Source organism: Macrobrachium nipponense, chromosome 42, assembly GCF_015104395.2.
Source record: "Macrobrachium nipponense isolate FS-2020 chromosome 42, ASM1510439v2, whole genome shotgun sequence".
Taxonomy (NCBI): domain Eukaryota; kingdom Metazoa; phylum Arthropoda; class Malacostraca; order Decapoda; family Palaemonidae; genus Macrobrachium; species Macrobrachium nipponense.
In genome coordinates, this window is record NC_061103.1 from 30,901,086 (window position 1) to 30,922,914 (window position 21,829).

Genomic DNA, 21,829 nt, shown 5'->3' on the forward strand with positions numbered 1-21,829 from the left:
TATAAAATAGTTTCATACTTTCACAATATATTTAGAAGGTGAAGTAAAGAATTTTATTCCTCAGCGCCGTGGCTGTGGTCAGAATATCCACAGCGGATTGCCAAATGTCACTAGAAAGCCACATTGGTAGACGAAATTCCTCGAAGCTGCAACACTGGTTGCAACTCTCACGCTCATTTAAGCTCCCTTGGATGCGAGAAGAAGGTCAATCGAAGGCGTCTCTCACAAAGCGTCTGCAACAAACTTTGAAATGAAGCCATTCATGACCTGGTAAAGTCTCCTCTTATATTCTGGTCTGTACTATACCTATAACCTTGGCCCTTATTCATGCTACTGCATGAGTTGTGTCCAAATCTCAACTTCATAGTACACAGCTCTCAGTTACTATGCGCATTGTGGACGCAAAGAAAAGTGTCGTACTAGGTCTGCACACTCAAAAAACAATTGAGCTACAGACAAATACTGCCAAACAACTTTTTGAAAAATAGATTATGACAGCAGTAGTTGAATGAAATTAGAATTCTTTGCTGTATCTGAGATCCTTTCCATCTGAAAACGTTATTTTGGAAAATGTTGGCGTCAGCGTACTAGACAATCTAATAGAGCCTCTCGCTTTAGCAGACTGGGAATTTTGAACCTCTTGCTTTGGCAGGCGAGAGAATCTTAAATTTCTCGCTTTAGCAGACTAGTCGATCAACCCTTAGCATCGTTGGTCTACACTGGCGACACTGCAGTAGTCTTCATCAATTCAGGCCCGAACTCCGTGACGTCATCAAATCGAGTTACAAAAGTGATAAGGATACGTCGAGATACATTGAGTCCCTTGATGGATTCGGGCCTTCAGAGGCACACATACAAAAAAAGCCCAGGCACTTCTGCAGGTTGGTGTTACTACGGATTCATCTCTCTCTCTCTCTCTCTCTCTCTCTCTCTCTCTCTCTCTCTCTCTCTCTCTCGAGCAATTTCTATCCCTCTCAAGCAATTTCTGTGGCTGTTCTTCACCCGCGATTGGTGGTGGGTGTCAGCGCGCGTACCGCGAACGCGTCTGCGCGAGCAGTGTTTCGTTACGCTAAAAAGCATCGTTCAATCAATCCTGCGGATCTTCCGCCTCACAGGAAAGAATCATGTGGCAATCATAAGTGACAGTGTATTCAAACGCGCATGTGACTGACTGTCGTTTAGGAATAATCTTAAAGATCTAAAGATTAAACATTACAGATCAAAGAACATTGTGCAGTGTTTACACAAAAGTGCTTGAACGATCTCTGTTTCTTTTGAGCTTTGAAAAACGAGCACTCGATGAAATAGCTTTTTGAAGAACGATTCCAAAAAAAAGCAACCTAATTTTTCACTAAATAGGTTTTCAAAATTGTAAATTTTCGAGAATGACAAACACTGATAGCATTTCGAATCAAATCACGAAGCTAGCCATTTTCAGACGTATGTAACTTTTAAAGAATAAATAAATAAAAAAGGCCATTTTCAGAAATTTGTAACTTTTGAAGCAATAAACTATCTAGTTAAAAAAAAAAACTACCCAATTTTCTAAATCTTTAAACTTTTCAAACAAACAAATTTGCTATTTTCAGAGATCTGAACCTTTTGAAACAGAAATATAAAAAATCTGTAACTTTTGAAATTAAAAAACTTGACTTTTTCAGAAAATGTAACTGTTCAAAAATATATATATCATTTGCAGAAATCTATAAGTTTTGACAATAAAAATATCATTTTCAGAAATCTATAACTTTTGAAAAAGAAATATGAATTTCTGAAATCTGTAAGTTTTGACAAAAAAAAATTCATTTTCAGAAATTTATAACATTTGAAAAAGAATATATAAATTTCTGAAACCTGTAACTTTTGAAAAAATATCATTTTCAGATATCTATAACTTTTTAAAAAAAATATCATTTTCAGAAATCTATAACTTTTGAAAAAGAAATATAAATTTCTGAAATCTGTAAACTTTTGATTATTTTCAGAAACCTGTAACTTTCGAAAAAAAAAAAACGTCATTTTCAGAAACCTGTAACTTTTGAAAAAAAAAAATATAATGTTCAAAATCTGTAACTTTTGAGAAAAAATATTTATTTCAGAAACCTGTAACTTTAAAAAATATATAATTTTCAGAAGTCTACGTATATCTTTTGAAAATAAATAAATAAATAATTAACTTGCCATTTTCAGCAATCTGTAACTTAAGAAACACTTCACCAAAACTAAACATTTGCAAAATCCTGTAACTTTTTTTTTCTTTTTGTATCAAATCACCATTTCAGGCGGAGAAGCGCCCAACTTCAGCTCCACATGACAAACAAGATAGACGACCTACTGACCCAGCTGGGCACAGGACGATGGAATGCCCTGCACTTCTTCATCACGGGGTATTGTAAGTACTGACGAGCATCCTGTGTAAGGCAATTGAGACTTTTTGTCGTGGGGCACTCACGGTGGGTATAACTGCACCTGGACGTCGACGACGACAACGCGGCTCAAATGACCCCCACCTGGGTACGAAATGCCCACTGCGTCTAGGAAACATCGTATCAGTGAGATAACGGGCCCTCCAACGATAGGCATCGATTTGTTTGTGAAAAAAGCTACGACAACAGCGGATATCAGAAGAAACAATGTAGTTCATTAGCACTGATACGATCTATTGATAGGAGGTTCCATTTTTGAATGGATTCTGAAAGAGGGTGAATGATCTGATTGCGTGATCTCGAAGGCGGTTCCTAATGGGCACAAGAAAAGATAATGAATCCACGTTGCTTTGTATTTAGTCTGATTTTATGTAAAAGCAGAGTTCTGTAGTCATAATGCTTGCAATCGTCTCCTTCGCCATGCACCAAAGAAACAATCATTTCTGTCAATTATTCCTTTGTGTTTGTATTATGCCTACACGACTGACTTATGGTTCACGGCTCTGAGTTTATTGCGCCCTCTAGGCCAAGTAATGACCCCCCCTCCCCCCACTGCCCCGCCCGCCCCGCCACCAAAGGCCTGCTCCACGGTTATTTCAAGGGGGCAGATAACATAAGACTAATCTATCACTCGGTAAACATCTCAACGTCTACAATAGAATCATGAAAATACAGAGAGCCAGAAACCGTTCCAAAGGCATGTACCGACTACTACTACTACTACTACTACTACTACTACTACCTACTACTACTACTTCTACTACTACTACTACAAGAGCCCCTATTAAACACGAGATTTGAAAGGGAAAACATGGGGTTGTGGGCAAATACCTTCTTAGGAAAGAGACAAAATTTTCTCATAGGATTTTATTAACCAACTAAAGATGAAAAAACAGGGAGATTACCTTAATTATCAGACACTGACTGAGGCTTTGTTTTCCTCTTGTCTTTAATACTAACAAAGAAAGGTAGTAATGTAACAAGGTCTTTCTTATCGAGTGATTCGGTTCATCTGAATGTTGTTTTACGTTACCTTTCTTCACTTGAACATTTTAAGAGCTTGGTAATCAGTTAATGGTCTTTTTAACTTCATCCATACATACGTGTAGTACTCACGTTCAACGATAAGGCCCTACCGGAAATACATTTTAACTTCCATACGCATTAGCAGTACTAAGTTTAACGCATTTCGATATGTTAATAGAGATAAGGAGAGTAATCACGTCATGGTTAAGAATAAAAGATCATTGGTGGATATTAGTTTGGCATCACTGGGTTTATTTACAGCCTGCTGTGTACCTCTGCTGGGTAGCAAGGAAGAGTTAAGGAAATAATGTAAATTTGCGTAATAGTTAAACTAAAAAGTAACATTAATTTGATGTTAAATGTTGAGATAGGAGTTTCGACATTCTAGTCCTATTTATTACATGCTGAACAAGGCGTGATCCGACCTCCAACTTACTAGGAGCGTGTGCTAAAATCTATGATCAAATAGACCATTGTTTCATCAGCGAAAATTAAAATAAATATGCTATATTTTATTATAAATAAATAATTGGCCTGTACCGTTTAACAGACACATTATATTTTACATTTTTTTTCTAATAAATAAATCATAAATGTCCTATCCTAAAATTCCCGTATCTTTAACTCAACGCAAAAACACCTTTTTCAGACTTTTATAGGCTTTCCTAACCCTCTCCCCCAACAAAAACAACAAAAACAACAACAACTAAGTAGACTGTAGGCTTACTCCCCGAGCAAGCGAAAATGACAGGGCATTCCAGTCTCTTGAGGACTGTAGAAGATGTGCGGTCATCTTTAGAGTTTACCCGCATCACCTTACACACTCTGGTCAGCCCCTCGTCGTTCACACTCTCACATCTGGACCACTGGACCATCTCGTTTGAATCCAGTTAAGTCTTTAGCTTTCAATATCCTATGTCTGTTCACATTTACATTTATCCGTTTTGGTCTTGTGTCATTCCAGAATGCCTCTGTTCTGTGCTTCTCATTCATTTATTCATTTACCCTTCAACATCCTCTCTCACTATTTCCCCTAGTAAAGCAAACACCGCAGAGAGAGAGAGAGAGAGAGAGAGAGAGAGAGACATGTTTATTCATGGCGGACACTGGGCAATGCAAAGTTTTACGCTGTGCCGAACACTCCGACTAGTACTCTCACAATTGCATGTCAGTCCGTCATTTAGTGAGATTAGCGAAAATTGGCCCACCGGAAGTTAAATGAGGAGATTGGCTTTCCGAATTACTCGGTCATTTCGTTCGTTGAAGTCTGTCATGAACCAGAATTACCAGGGGTTTGTTCTCTTCCATCAATTTTGGAAAAGGAAAAACCTCCAAACAGCTCTCTACTGTCGAATTCCAGTTTGCCTGTGAAGTCATGCTTTTATAGTCCAGGTCATAGTACAAATCACATGAATAATTTCATTATCACATTAGAAAAGATTTACATATACGGCGCAATATGTTCTAGTAATCATTCAAGACTTTATCCATATGAATACAATTAGTAGCTATACATATACAAAAATATGAGCATAAGTATTGGTAAAATAACTTATCCCTTGGGTCTTAAGAGCCGATAAAATCAGCTCAAACAACAATCGTCTAAAATTTCTTTTAGTTATCCAGAATCTAAGATGCATGAGCTAGATTTTTTTTTTAGTCAATAAGTTCATTTATATTACTAACATTTTCCCTTCTTCTCTTGAGATCAGTCATCTGTATAATTTCCTTTCAATATGAATATTTACGTCAGAAAAATTTGACACTAAAGCAAGGTTTCTGTCCATTACAGAATTCTTCTTAATATAACAATATAACATGTTCATTGGGAGTGTGGATTATAGTAACAAGCCTATTAATTCTGTTTATGGAGAAACAAATCTACAGTTATGCATGGGTACAAATATATATACTATGTATAACTGAATCACGAAAGTTTGGAACGTGATAAATGCATAAATAAAGGTATAAGCCACGAAGGAAAGTGAAACACTGGAGTATCTGCAAGATCTTTCGACTCAACGTTCTACTTAGCAGACTGACTGACATACATGAGAAACTGAGAGAACAAGGAAGGGTAGTATAAGTGACAGATAAGAATTATAAGGAGATTAGTACCTAGAATATACTATGTTTCTCTTTTTCAATCTGAGAGGGGAAATCGAACAGATTCCCAAAAGCTCTCGGTGAAATTGATTTCTAAAACTATGTATGCCCATACATAACATTCTTATTTTGTTTCTCCATTTCAAGACTCGTGCTACTGCGAGAATTTACCTTACTTAATCCTATTTTTACAAGTAAATATACCCATTTTTCCTCCTGAAGGTATGGGCCTCACTACCTACCACGCACTGGCAGCAGCTTTTTTGACGCCAAACGTCGACTACACGTGCATATCAGCCTTAACAGGTGAAGAAGAGGAGGGGGGACCGCCCATTCACCTGGGAGTCGTGAAAGACATTGGGTATCTCAATGACAGCAGAAGGTATTGGCCCAAGGATTTTTCAGATTATCAGTCCGTCTGTCTGTTTATCTTTCTGTGTAGTACAGGTATTGTCTGTCTGTTTATCTTTCTATATTATAAAGGTATTGGCCTAAGGATTTTTCAGCTTATCAGTCCGTCTGTCTGTTTATCTTTCTATGTAGATATGGTACTTTTACCAGAAGTAGTGGCCTCTTGCAGAATGCAAAATTACAAAGATTTGAGATACTGTGTATTAAATACTTAAACCCCAAGCCTTTCGAATACTGTAGCATGTCTCTTACTGTAAGATTTTAATGAAAATTCGAGTGAATTTAAACATATTGCCATTTAATGTTTTTTTCCTGCACTTCTCTTCACATTCCTTCGTCCTGCTTACCTTATACCCTGTCCTCACAATTTTCGTGTACTCGGGGAGTTAGCCTACAAACTACTTTGTTGTTTGTTGTTGTTGACCTAAAAAGGTCTGAAAAAGTTGTTTCCCTTTGAGTAAAAGATACAGGAATTTTAAGATAGGATATTTATGATTTATTCATTAGAATGAAAATGTAAAATGGAAAATAATGTGGATGTTAAACAGTACAGAAAAATAATTTCTAATGAAATATAGCATATTTTTTTCAATTTAGCACGTTTCAATTTACGATAAAAGTTACAACTTGTGCGTGAGGGGAAAAAAATGTGCACGTCCCGAGTACTGGAGGTTGGATCACGCCTTGTTACATAGTGCAACTGCGAGGTTTTCCTCCTGTTACACCTCCAAAACCTTTACACTATCAATTTCCCTTTCGGCGCCGAATGACCTCATAGGTCACAACGCTTGGCTTCGATTTCGTATTCCATTCTATTCCGATAAAAGTTTCCCACTGACCTTCCCTCAGAGATGAGTGCATCTTCGTCGTGGAGAACCCGAATAATGGCACCTACAGCGAATTCCCCTGCAGTGAGTGGCACTTCGATAACTCCACCTTCAGCAGCACCATCACATCTGAAGTAATAACTTGAGGGGTTTAGTATTAAGGCTATTTCATGGAGATATACAAAAATAATACATAACATTGTGTCTTAGAGTCTAAGACTTAAGGGCCCTATACACTGAACGACTGCCCGTATCGTTCGCAAAAACACTGTGTATGGGCTTGTCTGAATGCAAAAGTGGGCGGAGCTTCGTGTCTGAACGATCTCAGCGTGAATCTGTCACGACCAGATTGCTGGCTTGCGACACAGGTCGTTCAATGCAGAGTCAAAGTATATAGGGTCTGCTCAACTCGGCATTGGGGGCGGAGCTAATATTGTGACGTCACAAATGTAACACTTTCTGTGCTTTTCCATTGAATTACTTAAAGAACCCTTAGTTTTTATACATTTAATCCATATCACATGGTGTTTTTCATAAAATCTTGATGATAAAATCGGTAGAGAGGTCACATATTTGATTTTTTAAATACCCATTCTCTCATTTAGTCACCAAGCCTTGTTTTATTCCACAAAATATACCAGTTTGAGCACACATAGCTACTCCAGCTTTCTTCATATGTTTATTCTTTACTTATTTATCTACTTACCTATATACTGGTTTGCTATATTCTCTTCAAGTCCATTTTTTATAACATGATCACTCTCTCTCTCTCTCTCTCTCTCTCTCTCTCTCTCTCTCTCTCTCTCTCTCAAGAGGTAATATTATCAAGATTTTAAATAATTCTTAAGAAATGTATTTATTTCTGTCACTGTGTTCATACCTCACTTTGAAAAGCAACTTTTTTTATGCTAAAGATTAGAATGACAGATTAATTATATTTTCCAAATCTTATTATGAAGAAAATGATACAGGGAACACATTTCCAGCAAATTTCTCATTAGCACTTCATATCACATAAATATACTTCCGAACACGTAAGTTTACATATAATACAAACTGTATACATAAAGGTATTAATTATGCATGCCTCAAACGATTAAAATATTTTCGAAAAAAGTACAAAAAGGTATTAGTCAGTCTGGCTGGATGTATCTGATGACGTTTCACAAGGGGCGGGGCTAGATTTCAGAACTACGAACGCTTAATTTTTTATAATTTTTGCGTGCGAAGATAATTTTTTCTGTGCGCTATTATGGGTTTGAATATAATTGTAATTGTAATGTGTCATATACCAATTGAAAGGTTATTCTTTGTACTTTTACATGGTATATGGCAAAATGTAATAAGATGGAAAATTACGTAAGAAAAATGTGGTAAATATTTACATAAAATATAAAAATTTTGGTCCGTCTTTGACCTATAATTCCTCGAAAATTTCTGAGAACACCTATCAATTTTATTTATGCATTATATAGTAAATTTTATCAGCTTTCTAATCCATTATTCAGTATCTTTCTATCATCATCCCTTAGTCAGATACGCTACGAAACGTGATGTATGCAGGTTGACGGATGAAGTAATTGCACATTTTTGTGTGCGTAGATAATTTTTTCTGTGCGCGCTTGTGGGTTTGAAAGTAATCGTAATTGTAATGTGCCATATATTATTTGAAAGAACATTCTTTGTACTTTAATGTAGTATACGGCAACATGCAATAAGAGGAAAATTTATATATAAAAACGCCATCGCAAAAATAGTTATGTGAAAATGTTATTTTAAAAATAGTTTCATAAAGATATGGTCCTTTTGTAACTGATGACGTTTCACAAGGGGCGGGGATAGGTTTTAGTACCTCCTCGGGAGCAGACCCTATATATATATATATATATATATATATATATATATATATATATATATAATATATATATAGATATATATATATAGATATAGATATATATATATATATATATATATATATATATATATATATATATATATATATATGTGTGTGTGTGTGTGTGTGTGTGTGTTACGCAAAATGTGGATAATTGCCAAATGTGTACATTTTGCAATTAATTTTGCCTATTGTGTACAATTTGCAGCGCTTGGTGCCTGCAAACTGTACACAATATGCAAAATTAATTGCAAAATGTACACATTTGGCAATTATCCACATTTTGCGTAACACTCACACACACACACACACATATATATATATATATATATAATATATTATATATATATATATATATATATATATATGTATATAAGTGAGTGAAGCAATAGTACTCATGTTTTTATCGTACCATGGCGCTATTTGATTTTTTCCCCCACGTAATAATATATGATTATGTAGTATGGTAGATCGTGAAAGATTTTCAGTCTTTAGAGTAGATCTCGGAGTCCAAAAGTCTGGCCACCCCTGACTTGGACTACACATAAATCTGAGGTTTGTTTTAACAATTTAATAGCTGTTTACTATTATTTCTTGAAGATATTCATGTAGTCTAAAACCTTAGTTTAATACATGACTACCCCAAAACAATTCTCATTGATTGTGTGTTTTTCATAATTGTAAATAAGTCACTGTTCCATAACCAATAATAACGTGAAAAGCATCTCTATGAAGTTAAGAAGTATATCTTAGTTTAACCAGACCACTGAGCTGATTAACAGCTCTCCTAGGGCTGGCCCGAAGGATTAGATATTTTTACGTGGCTAGGAACCAATTGGTCACCTAGCAACAGGACCTACAGCTTATTGTGGGATCCGAACCACATTGTATCGAGAAATGCATTTCTATGACCAGAAATAAATTCCTCTGGTTCCGCGTTGGCCGAGTCGGGAACCAAACTTCGGACCACCGGGTTGGTAGCCGAGCGCGAAATGCACTCGGTCAACGTGGAACTAGCATCTCTTTGAAAATTAAATAGATTGCTGTATTGTACTTTTGAATAATTTATTGGGCATTTTTATCTATTCATTTATCATTTTGTTCATTTATCTTGGTTTGCTAAGAAACGATCTCTTTTTTTCTGCATTTCCCAATATCTTCTGTAATTTCTCTTCTAAATAATAATAATAATAATAATTTCTCTTCTAAATAATAATAATAATAATATAATAATAATAATAATAATAATAATAATAATAATAATAATAATAATAATAATCATAAAATAATAATAATAATAAAATAATAATAATAATAATAATAATCAATAATAATAATAATAATAAATAATAATAATAATAATAATAACTATCACATATTCTAGTGAAAGTTTCCAAGTTACATTCCCTTACTCTGCCTTGTCCTGAATACGATTGTTTTTTTTTTTTTTTTTTATTCTTGTTATCATACAAACTCATCAGTACACAAAATGCAATTTATCAATTTATCCAGCTGTATTTTGAATTAAGATAATTGATTAACGCCATAAAGTTAAAGTTTACTTTTGACTAAATTGTAAAAGAGTAAATTGGTATTGTAATGGTAATAGAGTAATTTTACAACTCATGAATTACAGTTACAGTTGCGATTTGAAGATGTAAAGTTATTTTAGAGAGGTCAGTTCTAATGTTGAGGGGATAATGTCCAATAAAAATAAAATTTATTCTAACGATGGTATCTTCTCTGTAACAGTAATTCCACGTTGGCCGAGTGCATTTCGCGCTCGGCTACCAACCCGGTGGTACGAAGTTCGATTCTCGGCAAGGCCAACGCGTAACCAGAGGAATTTATTTCTGGTGATAGAAATTCATTTCTCGAAACAATGTGGTTCGGATTCCACAATAAGCTGTAGGTCCCGTTGCTAGGTAATCAATTGGTTCCTAGTCACGTAAAAATATCTCATCCTTTGGGCCAGCCCTATGAGAGCTGTTAATCAGCTCAGTGGTCTGGTAAAACTAAGATATACTTAACTTTTCTCTATAACAGTTCAAGTTGACTTGTGACAGGCAGCATCTACGGGCTTGGTACCAGAGCATCTACATGTCAGGAATATTCATAGGTGGTTTATGCTGTGCATTTTTAGCAGACAAGTAAGTCATTATTTATTTACATACTTAACAAGCGAGCTAAGTTTAAGGAGACTTTTCAGTTATGATGAATCTTACAATCTTTTCCGGGCAAGAAGCTGTTTTTAGAAGCTATTATTTTTTTTTATTTTTGCATGATAACATAAATTCTTAAGTGCTAGATCTAATTCAATCTGTATTGCTTCCTCTCTTATTAATCGAGCCAAAGATGTTAGGTAATGTTAAGCAGCCTTTTTTTGTCAGTGTCTGTGTGAATTTTTTAGCGAAATATCGCGACAAATTTTCATGAAACAACGAAAAAAAAAATCCACCAAATGATTAGCATTTGATGGAAGGCTATAAGCTATGAACACTTTCTATATTTCGTGATTGTAAGGAATTCTCTGTCCCATATAAAGCCAACAACATGAGAAGCATCTTCAAGACAATGAAACTGATTGCTGGCTTCGTTATACTAGACATTATTTATGGGAAAGCCGAAGGAACGAGCAACTTGACAATTTAGTTAGGGAGCTGACCCTTTGCACATCTGTTAAAGTAGAAAATTTTAATAATTCCGTCATTCCTCTCTGCATTTCTGTTAAAGCAGAAAATCTTCATCATTCCTTTATTCCTCTTTGCTTATCTGTTAAAGCAGGAAATTCCTCTTTGCACATCTGTTAAAGCATAAAACCTTCGTCATTCATTCATTCCTCTTTGTATATCTGTTAAAGCAGAAAATCTTCATCATTCCGTCATTCCTCTCTGCCTTTCTGTTAAACCTGAAAAATCTTCGTCATTCCTCTCTGCATTTCCGTTAAAGCAGAAAATCTTTATCATTCCTTCATTCCTCTCTGCATTTCTGTTAAAGCAGAAAACCATCATACCTTTATTCCTCTTTTTATTTCTGTTAAAGCAGAAAATCTTCGTTATTCCTCTCTGCATTTCTGTTGAAGCAGAAAATCATCATTCCTCTGCATTTCTGTTAGGGCAGAAAATCTTCCTCATTCCTCTCTGCATTTCTGTTAAAGCAGAAAATCTTCCTCCCTCCCCCCCAGGTATGGACGCAAGAGAATCATCGTGTTCGGGCTTATGGTGTACGTTTCCTTAGGTCTACTGACCAGCTGGTTGAGGGATTTGTCGCCGCTCCTCTTCTGCCGTTTCGTGATGGGAGTCATGATGCCTTTCTGTGGCAACATCGCTTATGTGCTTCGTGAGTCAATTTCTTTGTTATTTTCACCTTCTTTTATTATTTACCGCTTTGGGAGTTGTGGTTTTGACATAGAAAATCAGTAAAGGGATTAGCGGACTCATTGAGAATACGTTGAAGTAATCTGAACGCAACTGAGACTAATACGATGTTATGTTAGAATTTCGGCGATGAATTGGTACTAAAACTTAAAATGTGCTACCTTTTTTATCTATCTATCTATCTATATATATATATATATATATATATATATATATATATATATAGATATATATATAGATAGATAGATTGACTGAGAGATATAGATATTTCCCTTTATAATCCCTTTCTGTCATTTATACGAGTTTGTTTTCGTAAACTTACCTTCATTTTTATACCAGTCTGCTTAGTAAGGACGAGAATCGGAGGCCTTGCAGCGGTACTCCATTGTTTCACTTTCCTTCGTGGATTTTTGCCTTTAATATATATATATATATATATAGATATATATATATATATATATATATATATATATATATATATATATATATATATATATATATATATATATATATATGTAATAGATGTGAAAAGTAGCCTAAATCGACTGCGATCGAGATAGGTCAAAGACCAGATAGGGCGATGTTATCTTAGAATTTGAGCGCCTTAGTGGCGTGATTGGTGTGGCCTTGGCCTGCCACCTCTGTGGCCGCGAGTCCGATTCTCGGGCATTCCACTGAGGGGATTAGAGATGTGTATTTCTGGTAGTAGAAGTTCACTCTCGACGTGGTTCGGAAGTCACATAAAGTCGTTGGTCCTTTTGCTGAATAACCGCCGGTTCTATGCAACGTAAAAACACCATACAAACAAACAAACAACGAAGAAGCTGAGTATTGCGAACGGAGCTGAAAATACGCCATGCATTCTAAATTAACCTGGTGATATTCACAGAAAGTTCTTTTATCGAATTAAATATAGAATTTAGGCCAAATGACCAAGCACTGCGACTTGTGAGGTCTTTCCGCGGTGAAATGGAAATTAACAGTAAAAGGTCTGAAAGGTGTAACAGGACGAAACCCTCGAAGCAGTTGCACTATGAATCAAATGATAGGGGAAGGTGGGAAGTAAGGTGAAGAAAGCGAATATGAAAGAAGGTACAGTAAAAGGAACAAAAGTGGTTGCAGCTAGGGTGAACGAAGGCACGCTGCAAAGAACCTTAAGCAATGCCTACAGTGCATCGCAGGAGGTCTACTGACGGCACTACCCTCCTACGGCAGAGTTCTTTTATCATTCTGGTAAAAAAGATTGCTTGTATCATGACGTTAGCACGCTTAGGGAATCTTATATTAATCCATTTTTACATAAATTTGACATGTTCATCTCCACAGTCATCGAGGTCACCGAGGCCCGTCTCCGGCCAGTCATGGGGGTACTGGCCGGCCTGCCCTGGGCATTTGGCATCCTCATCCTGGCTGGCGACGGGTATCTCATCAGGTCTTGGAGGTGGCTGCAGTTAGTATCGTCACTGCCTGGTGTATTTCTGATTCCTTGGTTACTGTGAGTTTTGTACGATTTTTAATCGTTGGTTCTACGAATACGTTCGTTCATATTTTTTTTTTTTTTTTTTTTACAAAACTATTTCTGTCGATTTAGCAGCCTATTAATAGCGTGCGAAGGTGCATGAGAGATGGGTAACAGCTGCTGAGCTAGATTTATATTTTAAGTAGGCTAAAATAGACATTATAGATATACATATGTATGTCTGTAGACACACATACTATATATATATATATATATACTATATATATATATATATATATATATATATATATGTAAATAAATTCTTCTGTTAAAACAGGATACGTCTCAAGTATAAAAGGCCCATTAATACACTCTGGTTTAAAACTAAGATTTAAACCAGAGTGTTTTAATGTACAGACATAGATATGCATTACATACTATTTACAAAAATCAATAAACATAGAAAATCATCTCTAAAAAAAAAAACAGACATAATTAAAAAAATTTTAGCGAATTTTCTACAAAGGTTCATGGACGAATCCCCAAGATGGCTGGCAGTGGCTGGCTACCACGACAAAGCCCTGGAAGTTCTGAGGAAAGCCGCCAGATGGAACGGTACCACGCTACCAAGTGATGACGTCATCAGGAACATTTTCAAAGAGTGCCAAGATCTCGTAAGTCTTCTAAAAAAAGTGTTTCGCTTGTTAGGTACAGGAATTTTAGGATTTATGATTTATTTATTAGAATGAAAATGTAAAATATAAATAATGTGCATGTTAAGCAGTACAAGGAAATTATTTCTAATAAAGTATAGCATATTTATTTTGATTTTCGTTGGTGAAAGAAGGCTCTATTTAACCGAAGATTTTAGCACGTTCTAATTTACTTTAAGTTAGGAATATAATGTTTACAACTTATGTGTTAGAGGAAAATCTCGCGCATGTCTTAAGTAAGCTGGAGGTCTGATCACGCCTTGTGTTACTTCACTGAAATGACGTTATGTAAACTAAGAGGAAGCATTTCTGTTGTTTGTAACCCAAATAATCGTTTGGAGATTGAATAGTTAACAGAATTATTTTTCAGGTCTTTGCCATATTTTGAGATTGATAATAGTTTGAGTTGAATGTATGTTACTTCTTGTGGATTATTTTATTGACAATTACGAATTATGTGAAATATCCATAAACTATTATTAAGCCAATTTTTGAGACTAACAACATATTATTATTTCTTGTGGATTATGTAAATGTTCAATTACTTTTTAATTCTTCTGTTGTTTTCTAGGAAACGTCATCTAAACAAACAAAACATCAGACAGTTAAAGAGAGACTCAGAGCCGCCACTGAGAACTTTGTGATACTCTTCAGGTAAATCAATTCGCAATTTTCAATTTTGATTTGGAACAGTTACGATTTTGTATAAATTTGTGCAATTTTCATCTTAAATTGTTGCCAGAGGATAACAGTAATAAGTCCTCTGCATGCAGGCACAGCTACCACACTGCTATATGAACCTTGAAATTCAGCAAAATGGTATTTTGAATACAGGCAACATAGAGTGCCACGCATGAAGGCTCCCAGCCATGTCAGTGATAGAAATGAACCTTGAAATTCAAAAGTGACAATTGGAATATTGAATTGAACCACATTTCCGATTTTGCATAAATTTTTGCCATTTTCATTCTAGTTGTTCCTAAAAAGTAATGGTAACAATCATGGGAAGATAAGACAGTTTGATGTAAACATGACCACACAGCCGGTACCAACTGGGGTCTTCTCCTCTGGAATCACTTGATTTGAAACACTTCTACTTTGTTACAGATTTATGCAAATTTCATCTTAAATTGTTCCCAAAAGTAATGGTAACCATCCAGTAAAATTGACAGAGCTTGATGTAAACATGACCATGCAGTTGGTAAGAATTTTATTTCCTTTCTTCCAGAATCAATTTTGATTTGAAACAACATCCTGCTCTGGTATAAATTTATGCAATTCCATCTTTAAATGTTCCCAGGAGCAATGGTAACAATCCTGTGAAACTGACATCATTCAATGTAAACATGACCATGTCGTTCGTAAAAACTATTTTCCCTTCCAGAACAACCAAGCTGCGTAAAATAACTGCCATCATGTACGTGAACTTCCTGGTACTCAACATGGTCTACTATGGCCTCTCTTTGAGCGGCGGGAATCTGAGCAACGATCCTTACGTCTTCATGGCTCTCTCAGGACTGATGGAGATTCCAGCGTACTCTCTGACCATACCTATTGTGTCCAGGTTCGGCAGAAGAATCCCAGGGGTTGGCAGCTTCCTTCTCAGTGGATTAATGCTTCTGTCTTTAATTCCTACTCCTAAAGGTCTGGTTTTATTCGTTGTTTGTGGGTTGAGAGTGGGCCTTTTACTAGAGTTCTCTTGAGTTTTACCCTGAATTTTGATTGATAACAGAGTAATAACAAGGAGTCTCAAAACTTTTTTCGCCTGAGACCTTTCTGTGAACAAGTTGTAAGTTACCCTCCAGTTTTCTCTTGTTTTGACTGAAAACAAGGCTTACAGTTAACTGTCAATTTACAAAAGATTTCTTTTTACCAAGTTACTAGTCAAGGAAGATTTTACCTGACACCTGAGAATTGAAAAGTTGGCGGGCATTCGTTAGTCTTTCTTACGCTCGGACTGAAAGCAAGCTCCCTATAACACTCTATAATTGTCTCGATGCAGCTTAATCCTTCTCTGACTAAATACGTTTAACCAATACACCGAATTATTCAAACTTATCTCTCCTGTGTTCGTCTGGAAACATATTTCAAGAAGTTCCCTGGTGTCACTGAGTGCTTCCTCGCAAAACGAAGATGACATAGATATCACTAGGTTTTTCTGTGTGATCTGACTGAAAACAAGCTTTAGGCCTTTTGCCGTAATTCCCCAAGTCGTAACTTCAAGCAAACCAATACACATTTTTAGAAGTAATGTTCCAAACTATTATGATAATACAATACTTGAGTCTGAACAATACAACTCAGTTGTAATTCAAACAGCTCAAGCTGACAGCAAAGAGTTATTGCTGTTGGTGGGGTTCCAGAAGGTAGCTATTTGACACCTTTGCTATTTCTGGTCATTTAAATTATTGAGATAGTAGATTTTACGCTTTTCAAGATTAATAATAAAAGCATTTATCTAAGATTCGACCACCATTCATTCACTTATAATACAAGTTCTAACGATAGGTCTATGTATGAGAGCATATGTCATCACAGGCGCCTTGCTAAAATCTGGCTGGTTTGCTCATCTCATTTGACGTCTAGGCCAGTCCCTTACTACGCTCCTGATTGGCTGTTGATAAGGCAGCCACAGGGCTGGAAACTCTCAGTCTCTCGAGAGAGTTCACATAGGCCGGGTGTATGTTCCACCTCTCCTGAAAGACGTATCCCTCAGGAGAGGTGGAACATACATCCTGCCTCTGTGAACTCTCGAGAGAGACTGAGAGTTTCCAGCCCTGTGATTGGCTTATCAACAGCCAATCAGGAGCGCCGTAAGGGACTGGCCTAGACGTCACATGCACGGTTGATGTGAATCTACTATAGGCGATTTCAAGTGGCCATGATTGTCATTTTTATTCACTCCTATTTTTAATACAACTGAAGATATAATAATAATAATAATCATCAGGATCCATACAGAGAGGGAGGGGTCAGTTAAGAGTGGGACGAAAATAAGGCCTATTCCGCGCACCTCGTCACGTGAGCCCCCGTGAGGCGGGTGGCACTCAGTATATGATGGACGCTAATTCCTTTCTCTCTTTTATCTTGACTTATCTACTCGTTCCTGATACTTGTCTTTTTTCTTTTCTACATTCATGTTTCATTAGTGACACTCAACTCAAGTTAAGACTTTCATATTCGTTATTTTGGTTATAAGTAAATTATCGTGTCGTTAAAGTACTGAAATGAGAAAATTGAGGTGACACAAAAACAAACTATTTTAATCATATATTTTATTGTACGGTTTCAAAAGACAAAAAAAGAAAAAAACATAGTTAACATATTCACAATTTCATAAATTTCTTTTTCATGCTACGACACTTTCTTTTTCTTTTTATCTATCACAATTGCTTTGTTCAGATGTCTCATCCGAAAAAACACAGAAATTTTAGCAAAAAATGCTATCACATCTTTGGGAATATCAACTCCCGATAATTCCATTTCTGAAATTAATGACTTTATGCAGTCTTTGCCTTCTCTTTAAGTATCACCATGAGCAGCAATGAAAATTTCTCTTATGATAGATAACTGGGACATGAAATCATCAGAAGGAGCATGAAGTCCGCCCATGTTAATAGTACTAAGCCATGATTTTTCTTTTTCGTTAGCCTCTGATGCCTCAACTCCCAAATGAGGATATTTTAATCCAAACTTCTTCACAATATAGCCTCCAATGTATCGAAGAGATTCTTCTTCTATCAGATAGTTCTCTCTCGCTGTCTCGCATTGCACTTGCTGCAGTTTGCATTTGCTGGTTAAGGATATCAAATTCTTCTATGCATTCGGTAGGTGTTTTTTCACTTAACAGCGCAATGTCTTTCCCTAGTAAGTACTTTCTTAAGCAGAATTTGAAGTTTACTGAATTAGGATTTTCATGTGGCCCATTCATTTGATGTACACATCCAAAAAAGTGTTCAAGTACATCCTGATTCAGTCTTCTTGTAGGAATGAATTTAACACCATATAATTTCTTTACCATCTCATATAGGCCTATCAGAGACTTGCATGACAAAATCACTCCCTTTTGAAATTTATACATGCAATTAAACCCTGAGTTTGCCTCCTTCATGGTTCTCATGGTGTCCATCATTTCATGCAAAACATTTTTCTGTATTTCATAATCAATTCCAAAAGCGTTTCGGGATGCCTTGTCACCATAAACAGTACAAGAATTCATGATATCAAACCACTCGTCAACTAATGATACGAACTTTGCAGTCTCCTCCCAATGCAGTTCCGTCTCTTTCTCTGCCCAAAGGTAGTTTGTACCGATTCTCATGAATTTTACGTTGAAACCTAATTTTGCCAGGAAAATAAATATATTTCTCTTAGGAAAAACATTTAGGAATTACACATATTATTTATATCATGAAATGAGCATTAATGTTCATTCACTTGATAAAGGATATTTTTTTTTATTTTATCATTTGCTTTTGGTTGTATGCTGTACTTAATTTCTATGCTTTTCCTAAGAGAAATATATTTATTTTCCTGGCAAAATTAGGTTTCAACGTAAAATTCATGAAAATCAGTAAAAATAAATTATTACCTTTAGGCAGAGAAAGAGATGGAACTGCATCCCTCTTCAATATCCGTTGATTCTAGGGTCTTTCGATGCCAAGGAGACGTGACTTCATGTCTTCAGCAATATCTTCTTTGCAGAAATGTACAGAACAAATCACGGCAAGATCTGGATTAATCTTGTCTGAGCGTCGGCATGCTTGTATCCAAGCATCTCTTAAAAATTCATCCCTCGGAAACCGAAAAAAACAAATGTCCTGATTAAACTATCTTTTTCTTTATCGTATTATAACAACCATAAACTGCGCAATTGTTTGGCATGGTTACTTAGCTTTTCTACAATTGTGATTAAACAAGAAACCTATATTTACAGAGACTTTTACCTCAAAACTGCGTGTTAGTGAATGAAACATTGTACTGGACTGTTGGCATTTATATGCCGAGATCCTAAGCAGATTGTGGATTAAGGACTATAAAAGATCCCCAGAGACAGGATAAACATAAAATAGGGTCAGAACCATAACAGAAATCCTCAGAGACCGGATAAATATAAAATAGAAGCAGAAGACATATTTTGTTTTGATATTTTCATTCAAATGCTCCCCCGAAGATATCTTGACTGTGAGCCGCGGGGACTCACGTGATCTCAGTCTCCCAGCCCTGACACAACCATATCTGCGCGTTAGTTGACCTCTCTCTGTATGGATCCTGATAATAATAATAATAATAATAATAATAATAATAATAATAATAATAATAAACGGCCCCGGAACCTGCTCAGTATTTTGTGGTAACATCAGAAAAATGCTCTGAATCCTATTAGTCTTATATTGACGAGATGACGGGAAAGTACCTTAGAACAGATTCCTTAATTAAGCCAGCTAACGAAACGGCAAACACCGGCCCTGACAATCTACTATACTAAATACTCTACTCATTTCCTCAGACTACGTCATCACCACCATGACCCTGGCGATGATCGGGCGGGTGGCCATCTCCTCGGCTTTCCAGATCGTGGTATTCTATTCCTCTGAGCTCTTCCCGACGGAGGTGCGAAGCAGAGGGATCTCCACTTCCTTCATGGTGGGCAGGATCGGTTCCATCGTCTCTCCGTTCATTACTGAGCTGCTCGTAAGGTCGAACTCTCTCTCTCTCTCTCTCTCTCTCTCTCTCTCCTCTCTCTCTCTCTCTCTCGTTTGTGTACGTGTATTTTACAGTCGGAGTATATAATCAGCCATTCAAGAAAACTTTGGTCATTGTAAAATATTAGTTCTACTTGCATATCTCATACAATTCCTAAAACATTCGGACTATATTTGGTTGAGGAACTATACTTATATCTAACAAAGTGGATGGAAAACCTTTTAGCTAAACTAGAAAGTGGTTTATAGTATATATACATACATATATATATATATATATATATATATATATATATATATATATATATATCAAAATTGGCCTAGGCGGTGAATTATACACCTAAGAGTAGGCCCATTGTTGTGGGTGTAGGACTTACAACTTAAGCGTTGAATTATACACCTGAAAAAAACGGCCTGTCGTAAACGGATCATATATAATCAAAATTGGCCTAGGCGATGAATTATACACCTAACAGTAGGCCAATTGTTGTGGATGAAGATGAACATAGGACTAACAACTTAAGCGTTGAATTACACATCTGACAACAACAGACTGTCGCAAACGGCTAACCAGGATGAAGCTGAACATAGGCCTAGCAGTTTCATCCCAAAAAGCCATTTATCGTCCGATCAGCGAAATTAACTATCACATCTTCCACATTGATTATCCTCGCAACAATTTGAAAAAGGATTGTACCTCCTCCAGGTCATTGCATTCCCCTGGGCACCCTCCCTGGTGTTCGGTGCGACTTCCATGGTGGCCGCTGTTGTCACGCTGACTCTCCCAGAGACGCAGGGCGTGGCCCTACCGGACACCGTTGCCAGTTTGGAGGAGAGGGCGGACAAGGCCTACTCCAGGTAGGTTTATCTTGTATCGTATTCAACTGAGCGTTGCCTGCGTTTGATTAAGTTTTGCTTTGATCTCGGTAACTTGAACTTTGTTGTGTATTCACATAAGAAATTTGATTTATGAAATGAGGCATGACATTCGTGTATATATATATATATATAATATATATATATATATCTATATATATATATGATATATATATATATAATGCACAAACCCACCAGAAGGTAAGCAAAATGCTACAGCAGATATCTTAGGATATGAGTATGTAATAAATCTGCGGCAAAAACAATTTAAGAAACCAAACTACAAACTAAGAAATATAAATGAATATATATATATATAATATATATATAAATATATATATATATATATGTGTGTGTGTATTATATATATATATATAAATCAAAATTACCTGATATTTCGCACGACCACAAAATTTCACAAAGTATCACTTGAAGCCTCGAATTTCACCTCTTGGGACCAAAGGTCTGGAGACCCAGTCTGAAGAAGAAGTAGTAGTTCGGTGTTCTTACGTCATCATTCCATCTTTTGCTTATTTCAGGTCTTGGAGAGCGGCACCAGCGCCATGAGAACGATCTGGTCTTCAAACACCAAGTTTTACTGAAAAGCAGAATTTTTACAATAGATTTTTACCGAGCAAAATGAAATTGCAAAAAGATATAATGAAAGACAATTTTTTTATCCCATGTACGATACGTGAAACATTTTGTTCCGTTGATTAAATCAACATTTGTGGTTATCTTAGTTTTCAATTATCCTTATGTATAAATAGTCAGAAAAGAATATGAAAAGATTCAGTCGTATATAAGGGAAGAAACGAAATGAAATAAAGTCGAAGATGATATGATAATAGCCCATAAATGACGATGAATTATGGAAATTAAAAAGCCAATCACTTTAATGAATGAGAATATTTAAGACAAACTTACTGACACTAAACTTAAGAGCTTCTAAAACATAAGATAAAAGCTCCATAGCTTGACATTATTTCTAAAGGCAGCCGCTGAATGG

At 36.0% G+C, this 21,829-nt stretch overlaps 2 protein-coding genes across 4 annotated transcripts in view; one reads left to right on the forward strand and one right to left on the reverse strand.

The window, feature by feature from the left end:
• Positions 1–4,120, reverse strand: part of LOC135213042 (sodium-coupled monocarboxylate transporter 1-like) — a 28,950-nt gene extending 24,830 nt beyond the window's left edge. The window contains exon 1 of one of the 3 annotated variants that reach the window (XM_064246869.1): positions 2,340–4,120. The gene's annotated coding sequence lies outside the window, so the exon portion shown is untranslated. Of the gene's footprint in view, positions 1–2,181 lie in introns of all 3 variants that reach the window. The other 2 variants (XM_064246868.1, XM_064246867.1) reach the window with 2 other exon arrangements.
• On the forward strand, positions 861–21,549 carry LOC135213045 (organic cation transporter protein-like). The gene is made up of 13 exons (XM_064246876.1): positions 861–881; positions 2,283–2,392; positions 5,781–5,940; positions 6,819–6,930; positions 10,737–10,840; positions 11,875–12,029; positions 13,394–13,562; positions 14,053–14,200; positions 14,811–14,893; positions 15,624–15,883; positions 19,749–19,933; positions 20,651–20,802; positions 21,360–21,549. The coding sequence occupies exons 2-13, from the start codon at positions 2,311–2,313 to the stop codon at positions 21,385–21,387; spliced, it is 1,638 nt and encodes a 545-aa protein (XP_064102946.1). The 5' UTR covers positions 861–881; positions 2,283–2,310; the 3' UTR covers positions 21,388–21,549.
• Positions 21,550–21,829: the final 280 nt, after the last annotated feature.